Raw genomic sequence first — 23724 nt, 5'->3', positions numbered from 1 at the left:
CATGTAATAAAGATGTTTGAATTTGGTAGGCAATAAAGTACCATTTAAAATTTTTGAACAAAGAAGTAATATAACCAGATCTATTTACGAAGGGTGTGTGTTAAGTAAAACAAGTCCACTGAGCTAGGAAAATAATTGCCTTTTCATTCCAGGAAATTTTCATTCTCCCTAACAAGATGAGAATAAAAATAGGGGAGGAGAGACTATATGTCTGGGAAGAATGTACAATTATGAGGTAGTATCCTCTAGAAGTATAATCTGGAAATCCTCAAGATTTCAAAATACTGACTTGATGACAAAGGAAATTGGAAGGATTTTAGAAAAAGGAAATCTTTTTACTACTTTAATGATCATTTACTGTTCCATTTTGGAGACTCTGTAGTTCACATTTGATTTTTTCCCTCTTTATATCTAGTTATCTGAGTTTCAATATTTGATAAATGTCTTAAGGAAAGCTTGTTTCAAATCATTAGAGACAACTACATTACCTTACTCAGCTACAGAAAGCTAGAAGAACAAAAAGGAAAAACCTGTGATCTAATCTATGTTAGCAGAGAATTTAAATGCTTATTTAGAATAGGGATTCTCTAATCATTTATTGATGAATTAATTTTGGTTTATTGGAAGTCTTTAAATCTATGGCTTGTATTAAAAATATTTAATAAGAGATTTCACTAATTAAAAACCCAACATTACACATTCTCTCCTAGTTTGCTGTGTAATTTGCAAAAATGTCAGGCAGTCCTCCAGGTAAATATCGGACCTTGTCCCATATTACTATTAACTTTTTATGCTTATGTTATTTATTGATCCACAAATGAGTACTTATGACTTTCAGTCATTTTAAATAGCTATTTCATTTTAAAGATATGTCTTGTCAAGATTACTTTTTTTCTGCAATCTACCATTATCAACAGTGATGAATGCAAAGAGTATGAAGCTGCTCTAACACTTCAGCTCTGGAGTTCAAAATCTTGCTTCAGGAGTCTCCTTCCATAACACCAACCTCTAGCTCTCTCATTCAATATCATTTAGCAAGTCAAATGGCAGTCAGAAACAAAACCCATGAGTCCTATTATTGAGTCAAAGAAGCCTATCTTTCCAGTATTTATACACCTTACCTTCATGCTTTATACAATCCAGTGCCAGACCTACTGTCATTATATTTATACAATACAGTGACACTCAAATAAGGTATGTCTGAATTGTCTTCCTCTTTCATTTTTGCTTCCTGAATTCTTTAGTATCCTTTATGTCTTAACTAAAGACCCATTTGCTAGTATGTTCTCTTTGTGATTATCTTCAGTATTCCTGTACATATCTTGTTTGTACACAGTTGTGTGAATGTTGTGTTTTCCATTAGATTGTGAGTTCCTATAAGGCAGGGCCTGTCTTTTGCCTTCCTTTGTATCCCTAGGGCTTAATACTATGTCTAGAACATAGCTGAGTATATAATAAAAGCTTGTGAACCTGATTTAGGAGTTGGAAAGGGCTCACCTAGTTCCAACTCCAGCCATTCACTGCTTCAAACTGCCAAATGGTTGGTCAGCCTCTATTTTAATACATGTAGTGACAGGGATTCATTATATTAAAGGAAAGCTTATTCCATGTTTAGATAAGTGGTGATTTTAAAATCTGTCCAATAAGCCTCTGTAAATTTTTTTTTGTCCTTCACAACAGAATGTTTAGTTCATCTTCCTTAAGACAACAACTCATACATTTGAAGACAGCTAATATGTATCTCTTTCTACTCTCTTTATCACTCATAATAAATTCTCTCTAGGCTAAGCAAGTTCTTTAATCAATCCTCAAATAAGATGATTTTTGAGCCTCTTCACTCTCCTGATTATCCTCTTTTGGACACATGCTAGCTTGTTGTCGATGTTCCTCACCAAGTATGGCCTCCAATAGCAAACTCAACAACCTAGAAGTAGCCAATTAACAAACAGTAAGATTCTCCTATTAACACATCCAAAGATTGGAACACATTAGGAGTTGCTTACCTCACAAGTTGACTCTTCCTCACACTGTTTTCTGTGGCCCCAGTGAGGGGCTTATTTTCCCATGCTCACTTCAAGGGCACAGAGAGAACTCCTAAGGACCAGGGTGAAGATGTCAGATAGAGAGGAAATGACTAACATGTCAGAACACTTTTTGCCTTAGGAAGACACTAAAAGACACTAAGTCCCACCAGCTGAGTCTTTGCCCCTCACATCCTTCCTTCTAATGCCTCAAATACCTGTTCCTATTAACATAGCTGTTTCTCTTCTACTTCATTAAACAAGTATCTCCTAATACTCCCTCAAACACGACAATGTTACTTACCCCTACTCACACCAAATTTAGGTGACTAATACTGTCTCTAGCTTCTGGAATATTTATACTTAGGCAGTGTTTTGGGTCACTCACAATTTCCCCATAAATAGCCCAGGGAAATCCATAGGAAAAAATCTATATAATTAGTCTTAGCACTCACTTGAAAGGTTTCAAATGACAGGCTAGAGACCCCAAATCTTGGACAGTATCATTTCAAGTTTAAATATATTTCAAAATTTTATAATATATAAAATTGATCACTTGTATATATCTAAATTTTTGATATACTTCTTTCTATGCATAGGTAAATACAGATCTCAAAATGTAAACATTTTGTTATTGCATAAAATAACTTATTGGGCTTGGAGGCAGAGGAAGATTATTTAATCTCTAAGAATAAAAAGTAAATTATTTCCAAATTCTATTTTATTAAATGATAAAATTCTCAGCAACACTGAACATGTTTATGATGTGAAAATAGACTTATGTGAAGTACAATTAAGTAGAACAAAAACATACAACTTAAGCTTTATTAGAAATGTCTCCCTTTTTTCTGGGATATCACTTGTGTATAATAAAAATTTAAAAGATAGATTTGATTGAAGATTTTAAATTTAAGAAGTGTCAAGCAACACTGTAGATTTTATACTCCTGATTCTACATTTTGAGTATGTGTGGAAATAAAGTTAATTATTTGAGCATTTCTACATTAGTGTAAGTTAACCTGCTAAAGTTTGCACAAGGCATATAACTTGAGTTATTTATGAAGTTACTTATTTTTACATGGAAAAAAAACCTAATCTCATTTTTATGGTCTACTTCATGTACACTTTAATACTGTTGAATCAATGTATCATGTAAAATGTAATCTGTAGTTAATAAATATCATCTAGAGGTTTGCTTAGTTATGCTTCATAAGTTATTAAAAGTTTGAAGTAACCTACATTGCCAATATTTGCCATGACATTCAAACTCAAGTCATTTCATTCAGCATGAGGTACAGTTTTAGTTTTGTCCAATTGCACGGTAGGAAACATTACATTTCTATGGTTGATTAAAGCAGTACATTAAAACTTTATTATATTTCTTTAAAACATTTTAGAATCAATGAGTCTGAGTCTAATAATAGCTTTTCATAAAAGATATGGAAGAAAAGTCTTCTATTCATTTCTCAAGCTTAAGGAGAGAAACAGTGGCTACATTTTTAGTTATGTTCAGTGGCCAATAGAACAACTCTCCCTCATGAGTAACATTTTTCTAAATATAAGCTGTGCCTCTAAAATGAGATCTTTCCAAGTTTTAAAAATGTATACTGAAAAATAATTACATCAAGTTACCATATTAAAATATTTACTTAAAATTATTTCTTTTATCAAATAAAGATGTTTAGGGTATTTTTGTTATTACTGCTCTCTTAATCTTTGTCATTTTGATTCTCTCCCTTTATTTTCAATTTTTCCTAAAAATGATAGGTTGTATCTGTCTTGTATACAACACAGATTTTAATGAGACTATATTCAGACCAATTCATAACTATATTTTTCCTATGTAAGGAGAGTCATTAAAAAAAACACAGTGATATAATTAATTTGCCTTAGAAAATCCAAGGTAAGGATATTCTTGTAACTCAGATGGTTTTATTTTAAGCTATTACAGGATTCTGCACAGATAATGGTCATCCCTAGCACCAATGTGAAGAGGTAAAGGAAGTAATTTATCTAGAAAGGAAATTGAAGTTGTTGCCTACTACAGTCTCTAGTGTAGGACTAAGATTAAACTACTCAAGAGAACTGATCATTCAACTATTAAATATATCCAGAGATGGAAATCATATGCCTTCCTTGATACTCTCTTTTAAAATTATTTCACAAATTGGAAACCTTACATAGATTTCAAGCTATAATTTAAACCTATTTCTTCTTGAAGAGGGAAAAATAATCTTATACAAGTTTTTCAAATATTTAAAAATCATCTTTCAGCATTTTAAAAATCTAATTCTCTACAATCACTTGATTATAATTATCTTTATAGGAGGCATTTTGTTTCCAAGCAAGTACTTGAAAAATATGTAATTTTACCATTGCTATAATCTTATGATCTAGCAGAAAATGCTTTTTTTCAGTTTTTAAATAAAATATACCTTGATAATGAAAGATCTTTGATTTCATCCACATATCTTTTCAAAGATGCCTCTCAACTTATCTATTATTTCTCAATTTTCAATGGTTAAAAAGACTTTTTACCTGGTGATCATCCTTTTGGTAACGAGTCTCACAATTTAACTAGGATGGTCCTTTGATCAAAGTCCCCATTTGGCCTGTACTTAGGGCTGTTGGACCATAGATTTAGAGATGGAATGGACCCTTAAAGAACACTGCAGTTTATTATATGACCTGCTAGAGTGTTTGTGAAGGCTCTGTACTCATATCTTTTCAAATATAGTTATTTCTTTTGTCACAGTTATGTTATTAAGTCTTCTATGGAAGCTACAGTAAATTAAATGGATGAAATCTGAAGTTCAGCAGAGTAAAAAAGCAATAGTATTCCCCTACCCCCATTATACCAAGAATGTGTAAATCAACTTTAATATAATGTAGATAGGAGGAAAACTGCTAACATTTTATGATGACAGTGATTCCCAAATTTTCATTTGCCTGAAGCCTGGAGATCATTCTGGTTGTGTTCTGAACGAAAACAGAAAAACATAGTTCTAACAATAAAATTCCTTGGTGAAATAAGGTAGGAGTTCTTCCCTACCCCACACCCTCAACTGGGAACCTTGCACACCCTAGAATAGGGAGTCCTCGCAGGATCAATCATGTAAAAGATCTGTTAAGCTAAAGCCAATGAATTGATAGACTCCTCTCTTAATCCACTGAGCTGGAAACTGTAATTTAAGGAATAACAATCATCAGAAAAATAAGTCATGCAAGTTCTAATTTATGGTATTATTTTTTTCTTTTAAAAGAAGAGGAGTTATTCTTTATGTTTTCTAACCATCTGATATTTCACAAATCTGGAGTGTCTCAAAAGTGTAGCTTAAAACTTTAATAACAAGTATGAATGCTATAAACTTACAAAAACCATCAAGATAAAATTTTTTAAAATTAAAATTCAACATAATCATCTTTATATTACCACTCTTGTTGATTTTTGAATTTTGTAAAAACTTTTCACCAGCTACTGTTACTTAGTAACTGAAATGAATGCATTTGTAATCCTAACCTTAAAATTATCCAAGAATGATGTTCTGAAACATATTTAAGAGTTCTAACATAACTTCATCCTGCCCAAGTCTAATGGAGAGAAATCAGATGAATGAAGTGGCCAGGTAAGAGATCTTTCTCTACCAATCTAGCAGTCTGAAAAAATGGCATCCACAAGTTTTTCCACATGGAAAAGCACAATGATAGGGTGCCCTATCTTGTTAAAATTAAAACTAAACATTTAATATTCAAAATTCAAAGCTATAAATACGTTTAAAATAAATTTAAATTAACTTTTTTTTGGTAACTTTGTAGTATTTATGCCACTAAAACTTCATTGTCTTTAAGTTTGAAAATTATTTTTCTCATGTTTAATTGACATTTATTTCTATTAATGGAGGTGGGGAAGAGAAAGGAATTATGCACATGGAGCTGAAAGAAAAAACAGTATTGCAGGTAATGTATTACTGGTCAGATTTGGGGTTCATGTAGGCAAAATCTTAAAAGCAAGAGTTTTGAAATTATATCTAGGAAAATTTATTAATTTTTTTTTTAACCAGAAAGCTGGAAGTTATAACAAGGAACAAATTTACGAAAAATGTACAACCATATTCAACTCAAGACACAAAATAGTGGGGATGTTCATGGATCCTCTACTAGAGGAGCAAGTAGACTTTAATATTTGTATTTAAAAGTCCTCTGTACCATTTCTTAATTAATTCTGCTTCTTACAACAATGGGAAAACCTTATGAACTGTTGGTTAGCAGCTGAAAAGAGGAAGCTTCTGAACTTAATTCATGACTCCTACTTCTTAACTTAGGTGTCTGTCTCCAGTTCTGTCCTTCAAATAAAAGCTAATTATTTTAGGATTAATCTTCCTCCCTGTTCTCTGCTCCTAGACTAACAGCAGAAATCAGTCCCTACAAAAATATTTTGTCTTGCCTTTCTCCTGGGTTCACCACAGTTGAGAGCTATGTTTGGAAAGCTAAACAGGAATTGGGATGGCTCTATAGGGGCCTTTGAATAATTTGCAAAACAGATTTCTAGCAACAAATAAACAACTTCCATTCAAATTGCTATCTTTTGGTACTTAAAGCAGCCAGGCAAGCATAACGCATCAACTTATTTTAGTTAATTTATTTTATGAGATATACCCTTTTTAATCTTGTATCTCAGGACCTTCCCTATATATCTATCACTCCTACCCATTGCAACAAGTGAAGGAAACAGGAAGACAAAAGATTGGGTATATAAAGGAAATATAATGGGGATAGGGAGAGAGGGTAGAGGAGGGAAAGGATAGAGGGAGAGAAAAAAGAAGAAAAGCAAGAAAGAAAATGATACAGATACTTATTGTGTATCTAAGTTATATTTTAATATATTTAACATCTACTGGTCATCCTGCCATTTCGGGGAGGGGGTGGGGGGGTAAGAGGTGAAAAATTGGAACAAGAGGTTTGGCAATTGTTAATGCTGTAAAGTTACCCATGTATATATCCTGTAAATAAAAGGCTATTAAATAAAAAAAATTAAAAATAAAAAATTAAAAAAAAAAAAAAAGAAAAGAAAATGATACAGAGAGAGTAATATTTGGCTATAAAATAATAAGACTGCCCTGAAATCAGAAGGACCTGAGTTCAAATCTGGCCTCAGACACTTAGCATGTTCTGACTGTGTGACCCTAGCCAAGTCACTTAACCTCCAATTGCCTCAGCAAAAAAACAAACAAAACAAAACAAAAAAATAGGACTAATTTCCCCATGTGGTAACAGTTCCAAAATAGTAATTCCTAAAATGTTTTAAGCAATAACATTTTCATTTGAATAAGCATATAGCCATCCAAGGGGCTGTTGTAAAGAACAATAGTCATTCAAATTTACACACATAATTTAAATTTTACATATGTGTGTGTGTGTGTGTGTGTGTGTGTGTGTGTATGTATGTATTATATCGGGCTCACCATTCATACTCAAATCTTATTCAATTCTTAAAAATGATAAAAAGGCAAAAGAGGTTGTGTACTAAAGATCACTGTAATCTGCCATTATAGGACAAAGTATAGGATTTGTAGCTGAGATAGAAAGGCTCCATTTTGTTGATTCAGAATGAATTTGGGCTACTGGAGGGACTATCTCTTAAGCACAAATCTTCCTTCTAAAATGGTAAGCTACATCACAATAGACTAAAATATTTAAAGTTCAGTACAAAATTAAGAGTGGCTTCATTTATTTTAAAAGACAGATAATGTCAGATTTGGCTAATCATTAATGCTAATTGGTGAATAAACAATCACTATGTGTCAGGAATTAAATGGCAACTCAACAAGAAAATGATTGTGCTTGTTACAAAGAAACTGACAATGAGAAAATGAAGAAAAATCATTTCTTGATCAGTTTCTCAAAAGAACACATGTACCTGTATGACTGCTCCCAAGTTATCTCAAAAGAGCCCGTGAAAATCTCTCCAAAGAGGCCCTTCTAAATTCTATGCTCTTTTGATTATAGTTGTTAGATATATTATAGTTATTATGAAAGCTTATTAGAGTTAAGTATAGTATCATATAATACATACAACTTTATATGTTTAGCTAGTGTGTCCAGTTTAATTAAGATAGCTATATTTGAAAAAAGATTTGCTACATAAAGATAATTTAGGGAAGATTGTAGTTCTTTCTATTAAAAAACTAGCTTTCAGGATTTCTGTGAATAACATAACTTTTTATTATAATTTCTATGGAAAAGTAGATTATACATACTGTTTTGACTCAGTTGTTTTTCTAGCAATAAACCTTTCTATAAGTGTAAACATTGCATGTATTTTATTTTCTTTATTTTTTTTGCTGAGGCAATTGGGGTTAAGTGACTTGTTTAGGGTCACACAAAGTGTTAAGTACCTGAGACCAGATTTGAATTCAGGTTTTCCTGACTTCAGGGTTGGTGCTCTATCCACTGTGCCTAGCTGCCCCAAGATTGCAAAAATTTTAAATTCAAAGAATTATGACTTTGTAGCCTAAGATCCTGAAAGTAGAAATAATATTTCTGGGGGGGGAAAAAAAACAATTTTTAAAACTTAACAAAAGATCACAAGGTCACAAAAGGGATGGAAGAGCCCTTAAACTCTCTAGTCCAAATCCTTAATTTTATAAATGAGTAAACTAAGGCATAAAGAAATGAAGTGTAAAGGTAGCAATTAGCACCAACATAGTAAGGTGCAAAACCAGGATGAAGACTCAAGATAGTGGGACTCCGAACCTACGTTTTTTCTACTACACAGTGCTGCCTTTATCAGCAAGCTTTTTACCTTTATGTCCTTTATTTTTTGCTTTTCAAAATTGTCAATTGTTTCTTCTAGATGCCGACTTGTTCTGGTAGCATCCATTGTAGCTCTCTGTAATTCAGTTTCTGCCTATAAAAATATCCACAGAAAACACACACAAAAAGGATGTCAGAATTAATTTTCTAAGCCTACCAGGAAAGATATAATGGGATAGTAATACATTGCCACTGAGATTATTTTAAATTATTGAACTGTGGGTAAAACAAATCCAATACTAAGACCACCCCTTGAGTCAGAATACAAGTGTTCAACAGTATGGTCACCACTCACCTTAGAAAATGAATATGCATCGTATGGGGTTCAATAAAGATGAAATCACTGAAAAGCAAATGGCTGGCAAAAACCAAACAAAGCCCAACTCAACCCCAAAAACAGAATCCCAGAGCTGGAGGGAACTTCGGAAGTTACTTGGTTCAATTCACATCTGAACAAGAACTCCTCCTGAGATTTCCAACAAGAAGTCTGCTAGCCTTGGTTTGATGGGAGAACCTATTACTTCCTAAAGCAACTCAAAAAGTACTTGAAGATATTCTTTGTAAAGTTCTAAATATTAAAAAACCTTTTCTTTTAAAATCTGACTTTTTGTAACTTCTTCCAATTGCTTTTAACTGTTTTCTTTGAGTCTAGGCAGAACAAATCAAATCCTTCTACTTGAGTGTCTTTCAAACAGCTGAAAATATTTCTCGTCCCCCATGTCTTCTCCGAGATAAATGTCTTCAATTATTGCATGATCTTGAAGAACTTCTCCATCCCAATTGTCTTCTTTTAAATGCTCTGTGACTTGTCAGTGTTTCTTAAAATGTGGGGGCCCAGAACTGAAGAAAAGACTCCAGATGAGTGTCAAGCAGAAAATTATACAACGGTGACCATTTCCTAGTCCTGAGGCAGCCAGTTTTTCTTTATGCAGTCTGAGATTGCACTTGCTCTTTAGGTCATCATGGTAACATTACTGGCATTTATTGAATTTGTAGCTCACAAAAAAACCTTAAAAGACCTTTTCACATAAATTGTCACCCAGTCATCCCTCTCTTAGCTTTTACTTGTGAAATTAATTTAAAAAAAAATGTAAGTTTAAGACTTTACATCTATTCTTATGACCTACTCACAATGGGAATGAGTTAAATAGGCAACACTATGTATATGTATACATAGGTATAGTATCTATACCTATGTATAGATATAGCACCCTCCAAAATCTATAAAGAAGTAAGGGGGGAGGGATCTGCAGACAGGGAAGCAAAGAGTGAAAGAAGAAAAGGAAGGGATCCTTGGGTGAGGAGAAGTTAAGTAATAACAAGGCAAATTAGGAGCAGGATAAAAGCAAATTGTTAGCAGGGATGGGAAAGATATGTGTCTATGTGTGGGGATATGTGTGTTTATAAGTATATAGCTACATCTGTGTGTGTGTGTGTGTGTTTGTGTATATGTATATATATATACAGCAAAATTATAATTTTGAATGAGGAAAAAAAGGAGAGCTCGTAGTTCTGAAAAAATAGAAAACAATAACAAACATTTATTCTTGTGAAGTTTTGTCTTACCAGACTCGGCTCAATAGTTTAGCCTGGCATGACAAGATCTTTTGGGATCCTGATTATCATCTAACATGATAACTTTTTCCTAACTTTGCCACTTATAAATTTGATAATCATATCACTATTATCTTTTAAGTCATTAATGAAAATATTTAATAGAACAAGAAGATCCCTGAAAACTAATTTCAAGATAATACTGAATCATCAATGACATATATAGTATCAGCATTCAACTTATTCTAAATCTACCAAATATTTTTCTAAAATCAAGGAAACAGAATTACAACATACCTCTCTCTAAGCAGTTTAGGTAATGTAAAATAAGTAAAGGTTTAGACACGTACACCTCACTATTTCTCATCACTTTTTTTCTAATGCTCACTATTATTTTAGAATTTTTAATAGTTCCATTTTGGTCAAATTTCACGTGTTTAGAGACCCCACATTTGTTTTTTGAAAACTGGAAAAATATTTTCCTCTTTTGAGGACTGCATCATCTCTATTCTCCAGTAATAGCACCTCTGTAATCACATCTGCCAGTTATTTCAATACAATGGGATGTAGTTCATCTGGCCTGGTGACTCAAATTCGGAGAAAGTATTGAAATGCTTTTTCACTCTCTCTTCTCTCCACCCTTTTATCTTCATCAGTTTTATATGCTTCTATACCAATTTCTGTTCATTTTTGAATGATAGAGAGATCATTCTTTTTGCTTTAGGAAAAGAAACAAGAATTTTAACAACTTTCTTTCTGCCATTCATTAATATTATCTCATATACTTCAGAAATAGCCCCATCCTTGCTTTGATTTTCCATTTTTTCCTGGTGTAGCTTAAAAAAACAAAAGACCTTTTGGCCTTGCCAGTCTCAGTTCATCCTGGGCTTTTACTTTTGAACTACTCTTAAAGGATTCTAACATAACTTTTTATTTATCTTATGTTGTTTGCCCTTGTTCCATATTCCACAAAATTATTCTGATTTTAACATCCCAAAGGAGATCATTTCTTTAAAGTAGAACTCGAAGATATATAAAAATGATCCTCTTAAATACAGTTTGATTTGTATAACTGTACATGAATAAGTCATTATGTTACTTTCAAAATTGTCCTACTTGTCTGAGTTTTTCCCTGAATTTCCTTTTGTTTCCTTGTGTACATTTTTAAAGATGCTTCAATGACTTTTTTGGGAGGCAGGTCTATAAATAGCTCCCCCTCTTTCTTTGTCCTCAAACCCCATTAAGAGGAAAAACACAATCCTTATAAGCAAATGAGCAGTCATGCCAAAACAAAATCTACATATTTGCAAAAACATGGGTCACTTTACAATCTTGGCTCCATTATCCCTTAGGAAGTGGGGGTAGAATGCTTCATCATTGATCCTATGGAATCATGGTTGGCTTTCCCATTAATCAGTTCTCATGTCTTTCAAAGCTGCTTTAAAAAAAAATTATTGATCTTGTATTAATTGTTTTCAAGATTCTATTTACTCTTCATTAGTTTATATTGCTCAGGATTCCTAAAATGTGGAGGGACTACTGAAAGGAATTGTTATTCTATACCTAGTTCTTATCAAAAAGAAAAAAGGTAGTTGTTGAATTCTTGAGAGAGTGTCAGCATCTTTTCTTATAAAGAGTTGCTGTAAGTATTTTTCTACATAAAGAACCTTTCTTTCTTTGATCTCTTTGGGGTATATTTGGGTCAAAGTTACCATAATGTGATTTTGGGGGCTTTTCTTTTTCCTTTTCAGAATTAGACCAATTCCTAACTCCACCAGTGGGTTACCTACATGCCTATGGTTTCTCACCCTTTTCAATAATGGTCATTTTTTGGGGTCATCTTAGTCAATCTGATAAGTGTGAGATGTATTAATAGGGATTTGGAACTTTTTTGTTATCACTTGGATTCCTTTTAAAAACTGCTTGTTCACCTCCTTTGATCTGCACATCTTTTTAAAATCCAAGTTCATCAACAAGTTCCCTGTGTATTCACATACAACTCCTTTTTATCATCACAACTTTTCTTCTTTAGTATTTAATTGTGAGAACTTCCCACGTTTCCAGAATTGGTTTCTTTTATAGAATTTTAGTCTACAATAGTTTCCTAACCATTCTCTGACTTTTCTGAAATGCTTTCTTAAAGAGTGCAGTTCTTAGGATAGTCATCTCTTGCTTCTCCCCACAACATATTTCCAATCCAACAACTAATTTTTCCTTATTGGTTAAAAGTAACAATTTCCGTAAGAGTTCCTCCCCATTTTTAAGGATGAAATAAATTACCATTAAAGTTAGTTTATTGATTATCTGCTTTGCTTTTGACACAGAGCTTAAGTAAATAACTGGATAAATGAAAACTCTTCTAGCATTACTGTATTATGCCTCTAGGCCAGGGGTCCTCAAACTACGGCCCATGCGGGCAGCAGCTGAGGACATTTATCCCCTTCACCCAGGGCTATGAAGTTTCTTTATTTAAAGGTCCACAAAACAAAGTTTTTGTTTTTACTATAGTCCGGCCCTCCAACAGTCTGAGGGACAGTGCACTGGCCCCTTATTTAAAAAGTTTGAGGACTCCTGCCCTAGGCTATAAGGCTTGATTATCTTGAATTTATTGATTTCTTTTTCTGCCAAGTCATATTCCACCAACAATAGTGCTTCTATTTCTATGGCAATCTTCATCCAGAAGCTCTCCACATGTGTTCTCCGCCTCAGAGAACACATGTGGCTCTGGGTTAGTTATATGTAACAATCTTTCTGAGTCAGACTCAAATTGTATTTACAATAAACCTCAAAGACATCCTTGCATTTGTTCTTTAGTTCACTCCATGTTGCGTGCATTTGTGTTACAGACAGCAATGAATTTCATTAATGACTTCTTCCTTATTATTTGTTTTCTGTATATTTTTGGGCAGCTCTATTGCTAGTCTTCTTAGTTTATGTTCATTATATTGACATAACCTTCTAGAGCCAGTGAATAGGGAAAAAACAGGAATAATGTAAGTTGAGTTCCAGATTTTGGAAAAATATATTTCAAAAATTTAGAAAGAGCATATGTTGGTTAATAAATACATTGGGAAGAGGATTCAAAAAGACAGCCTAGAACTTTGGGCCAAATATAGTTAAGATGAAATTTCACAGATATAAAATGGAGAATTATCCAATTCCTGTATTTTTGTCCACCTGCATTTTTGATTTTCTTCACAGGCTAATTATACAATATTTCAGAGTCCAATTTTTTTTGTACAGCAAAATAACAGTTTGATCATGTATACTTATTGTGTATCTAATTTACATTTTAATATATTTAACATCTACTGGTCATCCTGCCATCTGGGAGAGGGGGTGGGGAGAAGGAGGGGAAAAATTGGAACAAGAGGTTTGGCAATTGTTAATGCTGTAAAGTTACCCATACATATAACCTGTAAATAAAAGGTTATTAAAATTAAAAAAAAAAAGAACTTGAGAAAAAAAAAATAGAGAATTAGGCTAAAAAAATAAACTTTACAAAAGATGGGAGAGCCTTGGCTAGATAGCAGTTTTTCTGGAAAAGATATGGTGGTTTTAATGAGACTGAAAATGGAATACAAGTGTTATATGGCAGGCAATAAAGATAATGAAATCTCAAGAAATATTAAGGTAAAGGATTAGGGAAATTGTGATAGGAATAGTCCATTTGTGTCTGTTCCATGTGGATTAAACTAGTCATTTTCTTAAAAGGTCAGGAAACTGAGGGTGAAACTTGACTAGTCAGCCCAGGAAGTCATTCACCAAAGGGAATAAAATGGACCAACCTTGAAGGAGTCAGTGTCCTTCAGGGCTTAGAGTATATACCATAACCATGTGAGTCACCCTTGTAATCAGGAAGGTTTTTGTATGGAGGGAAGCTGCACCACTGAGACAATGCTGTACTTTTGCAGATTATCTTTATCATGCTTTAGTTACATAGATTTCCTTTTTGTTAATTGTTAAATGGCTCACAGATGTCTCATTTCATTGCAATCTTGAAAGCTCAACTACCAAAGTGAGTCAGACCAGGTCTACAACAGAAGTGGTAGCTCCAATATACTCTGCCCTAGTCAGATATTTTCTATAGTCCCATATTTAAATCTGAGTACTACATTTTAGAAAGCACATTTTCAAATCAGAGAACATCAAGAGCCAAAGCAGTATTAGTTAAAAACCTTGTTACTAGCTGAGTTCTGTTTAAGAAAACAGAAATGTGGGACTTAAAGTGTTTATAAAGGATAGCTCTGAAGTCAGGAGGACCCGAGTTCAAATCCAACCTCAGACACTTAACATGTCTTAGCTGTGTGACCTTGGGCAAGTCATTTAATCCATTCAACCCCAATTGCCTCAGAAAAAAAAAAAAAGAAAGAAAGAAAAAGAAAGAAAACAAGACATAGGAGAGATCTATCTTAAGGGTGGTCAAGTGGGACAGATATTAGATTTGTTTAGCCCAAAAACACAGAGCCAGGAACTGTGGGTAGAAAGGTATAATGCAGAACTGGTATTTTACTTGTTCTGAGAGTACAGAATTCAAAAGAATGTGTGGAAGCTATTGAGGCAAATTAAAACATGAAATTTTAAGAAGAAAATTTGATGATTAGAATTATACCAAAAATTGATGGTGTTACTTTTAAAGATAGTGGTAAGGTCTTTAGGATTAGGTTGAATACTACTACTTATTAGAGATCCTGTGGAGGAGATAGATACCTGTTCAGGTTGGGTTGGAGTAGATGCCTCTGAGTTCCCATCCTATTCTGAGATTTTGTGATAATGATGATGACAATGAGGATAATAATGCCGAGGACAGAGACTGGACCAGTGATTTCATTAGTATAGGAAATTCCTTCTATTAATACTGATTGGTATCTTCTCTACAATTCAAGAGTCTTAAGAAAATTGCCTAATGCATTGATAGTTTAAGTGCCTTGTCATTCAATGCTTGTATCAAAGGTGGAACTTGGAGGCTAATTATCTGCTACATCACACTAACTTTTATAAAGTATTCTAAAGTTTTCAAAAAACTATATATATGTAGATGTATATATTTTTTGGATCCTCACAATAATTATGGGAAGAAAATGCTATTATTATCATCATTTTACAGATGAGGAAACTAAGGCTAAGAGGCATTAAAATTATTTGCCTGGAGTCACAGAGGTGGTAAGTGACTGAGGCAAACTAGAGTTTTTTGATTCCAAGTCCAGCAAACTATTTTTTCACCTCTGCCTCAGACGGTGGATTTTAGAGATAAATGTATTTATGATAAAACTCAAAAAGAATTTACTTTAAATGATCCATCTTGAGAAATACCAAGCGATTACCCACCTGTGACTGAAAGTGTTTATAAAGGAAAAAAAAAGATTCTCAAAGAGAACATAATATTTTCAATTTTCAATTGCATAAAGTTATGCAATCTTAATTGTGACACTGTGACAATTTAGAAATAGTGATCATTTAAAAATTAGGTGACGTTTATATCAACACTTTCCCCTGTAAAAACATGTTTTTATTAAAATCAATTAATAAAACATTCTTTTCTGTTAAAATTAGTTTCTTCTAAATATAACCAACCATGCACAGAACATTCCAAACACAAAGAGGTAAATTTGATATCACAAATGTCACTGAGGCTTGAGGGGAAACTGAAACAGAAGATAAGCTGGAATAGTATATTAAATATAAACTTTCATGTGATAAAATAGATTTTATCACTATTACTGTACTACTAGAGTAAAAAGCACAATATAGAACACTTGTATAAGGATCAACACACGTAATATTAGTATAAGATGACAATATGGACAAATTGGGCAGGAAATAGAAACAGAAGAATTCCAATACAAAGGCATGATGGGGAATTTCAATTGTTCAGATAGCTATTAAAAGCTCTCATTGTCCAAAACAGAGCAAATAATATATTTCTGTACTCCTTTAAAAATAAGCTTAATCTTCAAAAACCAGAAGAACCAAAGAGGGGTACTTCTACTCTAGCCTTGATTCTCATCATCAAATACAAAGCAGTTACTGGGGTTGAAAAAAAAAAAAGGCACATTGTCATGAGGAAACTAATCAAACCATCTTAGAATTTAATGTTAGCGAGAAGAGAAAATCCAGGTATATCTGACATATCTGACAAAAGAGAGAAGTTTAGGTTTGAAATCGGAAAAAACTTCATAAAAATCTGAATGATCACAAAATGGAATTTGTTGCCTCAGGAGGTAATGAGTTCTTCATATTAGAGGTCTTCAAGTCAATGCTGAATAACCGTTTTTATTGTATACAAAAATTTTATTCAATTTGTGTGTTGGATTAGAGGATTCTTATTTAGGTATGAGTTCAATCAGAATACCTCTGAAGCCCCATTGAAGATTTTACAAGATTATATGTGAAATAACATATACAGATAAGAGCATGTTGAAGTTAAAGAAAGTCTCAGACTCGTGTATATTTATGGGTCAGAAGAAAAAAAGAGGAACAAATGAAGGACATTAGAAAGGGGTGATCAAAGACATGACATGGAAAAAGTGGATCAGTAAATTTTTGTAGAAGGCTGTCAGTGAAAGAGATAGTACTTTAACTTGCTCATGGGAACTAAAAATGTACTATGGCTATGGAGGAGTAACTGGTACAGGAGAAATTTAAAGTTTAAGTAAAAATAGGGTTGATAAGTGCAACAGCAAAGTCAAGGCCATAGAAGAGAGTATAATTGGGACAAAGGGATTAGCTTTGATAAGAATAACCACTTCCATCTTTTAGATGAAGGGGAAGAGAGAATGGATGAAGACATATTGGGGTTTGGAATATTTCAGAAGAAAAAATAGCTCCAGTATTTTTGTAAAGTAGTAGATGAGATAATGGGATGGGGAGGTGAAAGAAGAACTGAATGCTTAAAAAATATGATAGAGATAAGACAAAGATCATGTGATAAATGGGAAGACCTATAAACTGATATGTGATGTAAGAAGAAATCAGGAAAGCATATGATACTCTTATGTAAATAGAAAGAACAACAAAACTATCAAAACTGAATGTTTTATAATTATAATGACCCAATCAAGCCTCAAAGAGGAGATACTAGAAGATATCTTTCCTTATTCTTTGCAGATAAGGGATTTTAAGTGTGGAATACTGTATATAATGTTGAGTTTTTTTGGGGATGTTTTTTAGCCTTTCTGAACTGTTTTTCGTCTCTTTCTTTGTTATAAGGGATGGCTATGGAAGAGAAAGAATGGAGGTTATTTATAGTCAAGAAATATAGGTAATATAAAAACAAATAAAAATAAAAACTCTTTAAAAGGAAATGAGACAAAAACTAGAAAAGGAAAAAAGACAGAGGATAGTGTATTGAAAACTGGTGCTATTTTTTCCTTTTTTCTAGATAAGCAGAAAGCAGCCAGAAACTATTTCTTGTTACATGTAAAATTATCAATAACAAAGCACATACAAGAGGAAGGCAGTTAAATGAGAAAACTCTTAAGTTTTATTCTAGAATTTCTATATTGCTCATTTTATTTTTGGGGATGGGACTGAATCTTTAAAATTATTCTGAAGTCAAGGAACTTTGGTTAGTTGTAGAATAGGTGTTTGTTTCAAAATTGATTTTAAAAAAAGTATATGTGAATTATGTTAGGAAAACTTTTACTTTCTTCTCCAAAAATAAGCATAAGGAAAAATTGTGAGAATGGTTTTGTAAAAATAAGATAATATGCTTTAATTGACTTTAGTTAACTCATGAATAACTGGTTCTACAAGCCAATTTTATATTTTGGGACATCAAATCTCCTAGTCTCATGAAAATCCTGTTGTGGTTTTTAAATTGTCACTATACAAAATGATATCTCATTAGTAGATTTTCTAGAAACTCTTCAGAGAATTGTTTAGGGGAATCAATTAACAATTAATATCTAAAATGGGGAAAGAAAATCTAAAATCCTTTTAAATTTGGAATTCAATTCTCCAATCACTCTGCATACTATACTTACAACAGTAAGTATAGAAACTAAAATGACAGTTTTTCAAAGGAGATTACCTTTTTATTAAATAAATTACAACCTAATTTTTTTCTTCAAAACTGAAAGGATACTATAATATGCCGATCTGATGGATTCCGCTGACGTGTCCTTTCTAGTTGAGTTAACTGCTTAGCTTCTCGATTCTTTGCTGTTAGAGTTGCTTTGAGATCCTCCTGTAGACATATTTACTTTTTGGTAAGTTACTGCTTTATTTACCCATTAATTCAGAGGTACAATAATAGGAAAAAGTCCCTTGCTTAATATGTATTCTTTTACTAAAAGAATTCAGACTTGCACACTTTATACATATCCAAATTTACAAGGCTCTTCTTTTTACAAAAAATAAAGCTATTTCTGCAAAACTTTAAGAATTTCGGTATCATCCATGCAATAAAGACTTTACTTCTAAATATTTAAAATCACAACTCTGCCCTACCTTAGAAGAAAATGAGCCAAAAGCTTAATGAGCTTCAAAGATGATTTCAACCCAGGTAGTAATGCTCTGGTGGTAACCCTGTTTATCCTTAGCTCTGTTGCTATAATAAAGTTAGAATTCTGGGCTTGCCACTTATGTGACCTCTGAAGTCCCTTCTTGGGTCTCAATTACCTCAATAGTAAAATATGAGTTAAGACTAGTTTTATCTCTAAGCTTCCAGAAATCTCAGATAGAAAACACAAAATCCACTGCTGAGGTCAAACAAAACCTTTTCAAGTTAGTAGGATCTGCCAGAACTTAGGTTCAACTGGTCTTCAAGAACATGGAGTTACCTCGCTATAGTAAGGAGGGCTTTAGTGGAAGGAAATGCAATTATATGGTTAAAAATAACTTTACTGCCTATATTTTTATGACTAACCTGTACATAAAAAGTGTTCCAAAATTTTTAGTGCAATTTTAATAGCTTTAATTGCTTAAAAGTGTACTAAGACTTTTGGAACATCCTGCATAGAGAAATTAAGCAAAATCAGAATGTCTTACATTTGTAGTTTTATAATTTTGAAAATATTTTTTCAAAAACAGTCTTTTCATCTAATTTTATTTAGTTACAGGTAATCATCTTCCAAAATGTAAAAAGGTAACTTGACCTTTCATTCCACTCCATGTACTTTAAAACAATTACTGCCACTTGTGTACAAACAACTCTTCCCAGAATAGCTAGTAACAAAGAGTGGAAATCCATGTACTTACCCGTTTCATTTTCACAATAGTTCCATAAGTTTTCAAAGGTTCAACTACTTTGGCTTCAAGTCTTTCAACCTATTGGCAGATTATAAAGTGTAACTTGTAAAGTGTAAGTGAAACAAAATATAGGAATAAAATACTTTAAATTAAAAATTAAATCTAGTATTAATTTTATCTGAGTACAATCACTAGGGTAATAAGTCAGTTTTCTTTTTTTTTAAAGAATCATGCCTGATTTTTTTAAACATGTTTTTTGTAGATAAAAAATCCTAAGGACAATCACCAAAAGTACTTTTAAATCTAATAAATTCTACTGGTCTTCAGTTCAAATAAATTCATTGGTCTTCAAGACCCTCCATTCTCCAGGTTTGGGGCATTTCTTTTAGCTGTTTATTCTCTTATAGCTGAAATGTTGTCTTTTCACATCTTTGTTTCCTGAATGCTCTAGCATCCTTCAAGTCTTGGCTAAAATCCCACCTTCACAAGAAGCCTTTTTGGTTTTTCTTTATAATAGTACCTTTTCTCTGTAATTATTTCCAATTTATCCTGTATGTAGTTTATTTATATAAATTTATTTGCAAGTTTGCCTTCCTCATTAAAATGTGAACTTTTTTAAGGACTAGGATTATTTTTTGCCTTTCTTTGTTTCCCCAGAATTTAGCACATTGCCTGGCACATTAGTAAGGGCTTAAAAAATGTTTAGTGACTGACATTCCAAATAAGATAATCCAAATCAACAAGCCTTTATTTAGTATTTACTATGTGCTAGGTTCTATGCTTAGTGGAGACTTAAGAAAAATCTAAAAAAGGCCCCTGCTCTCAAGAAATTTACATACTATAGGGGGAGTGATATATATATATATATATACATATATATACATACTATATATATAAACTAATAAATACAGAAGAAAGCAAAGTAATCTTAAATGCCATATGTTGTTCTGTCTAGTCTGACTCTTCCATGCCCCTATTTGGGTTTTCTTGGCAAAGATACTGGAATGGTTTGCCATTTCCTTCTCTGGATCATTTTATAGGTGAGGAAACTGAGGCAAACTTGGTTAAGTGACTTGCTCATACAGTGTCTGAAGCCAGATGGAAACTCAGGTTTTCTTGACTCCAGGCCCACAGATACCAGGAATTCTATGAATTGGGAGGTTGGGAAAAAAACATTCTAGGTACAGGGACTAGCCAATACAAAGACACAGACGTGATTTGAGAAGCAGTAACCAGGCCAGTATACCTGGATGGTAAGAGTAAGTGATAGAGAGGAGAATGTAACATGACTGGAAAGGGATGAGTTGTGAAGGGCTTTAAGGGATTTGGAGGTTAGTGATTAAAGAAATAATATGATCAGACTTATGATTTAAGAAAACCAATTTGGCAGTTGAACTAATGGTTGTATATTAGAGAAAAGACAAAGACATCAAAATGAAACACTAATGTAATTTAATTAGTGCTTAAATTTGGATGGTGGTTTTGTGAATGGAAGGAAAAGGGATTATGTGAGAGTTGCTGAGCAAAAAATTACAAGATTTTGGATATAAATGGATAAGTGATCAAAAGAGAAGAATGGAAGAGACTTTGAGGTTGTGAAGCTGGAAATAGGGCAGCCTGGGCAAAGGAATGGAGTAAGGAGACAGAATGTTATGTGTGGGGAATGAAAGAAGGTTCATTTTGCTGCAAAAGGGAGTTTTATAGAAGCCTTTAAAAGAAGATAGCAGCTAGATGGCCCAGTGGATAGAGCAACAGCCCTGAAGTCAGGAGTACCTGAATTCTGATGTGGGTCTCAGACACTTAACACTTTCTAACTGTGTGACCCTGGGCAAGTCACTTAACCCCAACTGCCTCAGCAAAAAAAAAAAAAAAAAAAAGTAATTTGTATAATTATAACCCATCACCTGAATACAAACTCTGAGAAGTCATGAGAAGCACTATATACTATACCCTGTCTGAACTGTAATAAATTAAGGAAAAAAGGCATCTACAAATGAAAAATGTACCACCCAGGAACCACAATTCTGAGCTACCAATTAACCTATCCCTCTTCTTAATAACTTTACAATTATATGAACATAAATGAAATAAATCAAGTAAAAGCTCTTTGCCCTGTTACAAAGCATAAATCAAGATATCCCAACCTCTTTCAGGTTGGTACTCAACTATAAATTTGCTGAGGTAAGCTCAAGGGTAGTCTGGGGAGATATCAGAAAAGACAGCATCAGCACTTAGTCATTCATATACACCTTTCTTCCCAGTCAGAGTTGTACATTTATATATACAAATCCTCTTTTTCTTCAGTCATAGCCAAAAAATTTATGAAAGGAAGTAGCCATAGCCACGGCATGGCATGGCATAGCACAAGAATTTAGGATTTACAATTGGCAAGATTCTATGCAGGGCAATCTTTTGAGCTTCAGATTACTTATAAAAAAACACTCCAAGCAATCAAGTTCGGAAATAATGATTTGCATAAGGTGCCAGGAAAGCTCACTCTACTTTGCTACCTGCAGCCCTGTCTAGGGAACAAGGTCATCCTTTCTGAACTCTCATCATCATGTTCCACGACACCATCCTCGATCAGCTTCCTCTGCCCTGATTGGATGGCTGCAAGGTGGGGTGCTCCTCCCCAAAACTTCCTTTACCGAGGGTAGAGACCAGAGTCCACTTTGCATTTGCCATTCTCCCTGGTACAAGGACCGGGACACACCTTACACCTTCCATCTTCCATAGCATTGTACCTGACACATAGTAGGTGCTTAATTTATTGTGTTAATAACTGTTAATTTATTATGTAAAAATGTTAATAAATGTTCACTGAACCAAAGTTACTGAAAAGTCAGGCTCTTTCCATCTCATCCAAGTGTCACTTTTCCCGGAGTTGCTACCCTAAATATTTGTATCCTCATCCACAACAAAAGGAGGTCCAAGCTCCCGGCGCGCACTACAGAGCAGGCACAAATCTGGGCGGGCTCCCTTCCTACCTCGGCTTGCCTATAATCCTGAAGTTTAGCAAACTCTTCAGCAAAGTTCTTGAGGCCGTGCTTTAAGTTGGGCGTTTCGGTGGAGGCGTAGGCGTTGATTTCATTCACCAGGAGGTCGGCCTTGTCCCGCAGCCGGGCCTTTTTACGCACGTACCCCGCGAAGACCTGGCACAGCTCTCCGAAGTGCTTCTCCACGTTGGAGACCGCATCTTGCATTTGTCTGGTCTGGGCGTCCCTGGAGAGGGCGGCGTGCGCGCCCACCGACACACAGACACACATGAGCCCCGCGCGGGCCCCCTCTTCTTCTTCCCGTCGCCCTTCCCCCACACTCCCAGAGGTGACTCTCCCGGCCCGAGACCGCCCTTAGGCCTCAGGATCTCGCCCCCGCAGGGCCCGCCCGCCAGGGCCTAGCGGGTCTCGGAGAGGGCCTTCGTTACTGAAGGGATCCCTTCCGGGGAAGGAAGGGAGGGCGGAGGGAAAGGAGGAAGAGAGAAAGAAGGGAGAGCAGGAGGGGAGGGAGAGGAGGAGAATAAGGGAGAACCCGGTTCTTCTCCGCTCCCTCCCTCCAGCCAGTTTCGGGTCCCGGGGAGATTGTTACCGGCTGTCCACACTCCGCCTCAGCATGTCGCCTCGCAAACGGCCCCGGACCCCGGGATAGAGCCCGCAACGGGCCCTGCGGTGGAGCCGCCGCGGCACGCGCCGGGACGGGAGCCCGCGTGCCCGCTCGCGCGGAAGAGAAGGGGAGAGAGAGAGCGGGAGCGAGCTCGACCCCTTTCCTGCGCGCGCGCGCGCGCCCCGGAGAAGGCACCACCTCCGCCCCCGCTGTTTCTATGGAGACCAATCCAAAATGCTTGGGGGGAAGAGGAAGAGGGGCAGGCAGGGGAGGAGGGGGAAGGAGCATTTGGAGGACGGTATTCCACCTCGGCTCCAATTAACTTGAACCCGGGGTGGGGGTAGAGAGAATGGAGTAGGTGCAAAAGGTGGGAAGGAGAGCAAGGGGTGACCCCTGAAGAAGCTGGGAGAGTTCTTAGGGTCACCCCAGATTGAACCTCTCTGGTGACAAATGGGGAAAATGAGACTTAACGGAATGGATTTGCCTGTTTACACAACAGGAAGGCAAGCGCAGCCTGGTCAACATGACCAAATTTGAACATAGG

At 34.7% G+C, this 23724-nt stretch overlaps 1 protein-coding gene across 3 annotated transcripts in view; it reads right to left on the bottom strand.

Annotated features, from left to right (window-relative positions):
• Window positions 1-23334, bottom strand: part of CIBAR1 (CBY1 interacting BAR domain containing 1) — a 32607-nt gene extending 9273 nt beyond the window's left edge. Inside the window, exons 1-6 of one of the 3 annotated variants that reach the window (XM_012541718.3) lie at window positions 23166-23334; window positions 22568-22802; window positions 19590-19658; window positions 18475-18576; window positions 15717-15722; window positions 8824-8928 (exon numbers count right to left, since the gene is read on the bottom strand). In XM_012541718.3, coding sequence (XP_012397172.2) covers window positions 8824-8928; window positions 15717-15722; window positions 18475-18576; window positions 19590-19658; window positions 22568-22802; window positions 23166-23191 — 543 coding nt within the window. In that variant the 5' untranslated portion in view covers window positions 23192-23334. The remainder of the gene's footprint in view (window positions 1-8823; window positions 8929-15716; window positions 15723-18474; window positions 18577-19589; window positions 19659-22567; window positions 22803-23165) is intronic. The other 2 variants (XM_012541717.3, XM_031946986.1) reach the window with 2 other exon arrangements.
• Between the last annotated feature and the right edge of the window lie 390 nt (window positions 23335-23724).

Source organism: Sarcophilus harrisii, chromosome 1, assembly GCF_902635505.1.
Source record: "Sarcophilus harrisii chromosome 1, mSarHar1.11, whole genome shotgun sequence".
Taxonomy (NCBI): domain Eukaryota; kingdom Metazoa; phylum Chordata; class Mammalia; order Dasyuromorphia; family Dasyuridae; genus Sarcophilus; species Sarcophilus harrisii.
The sequence above is the reverse complement of the archived record's forward strand: the minus strand, read 5'-3'. Positions and strand labels throughout refer to the sequence as shown.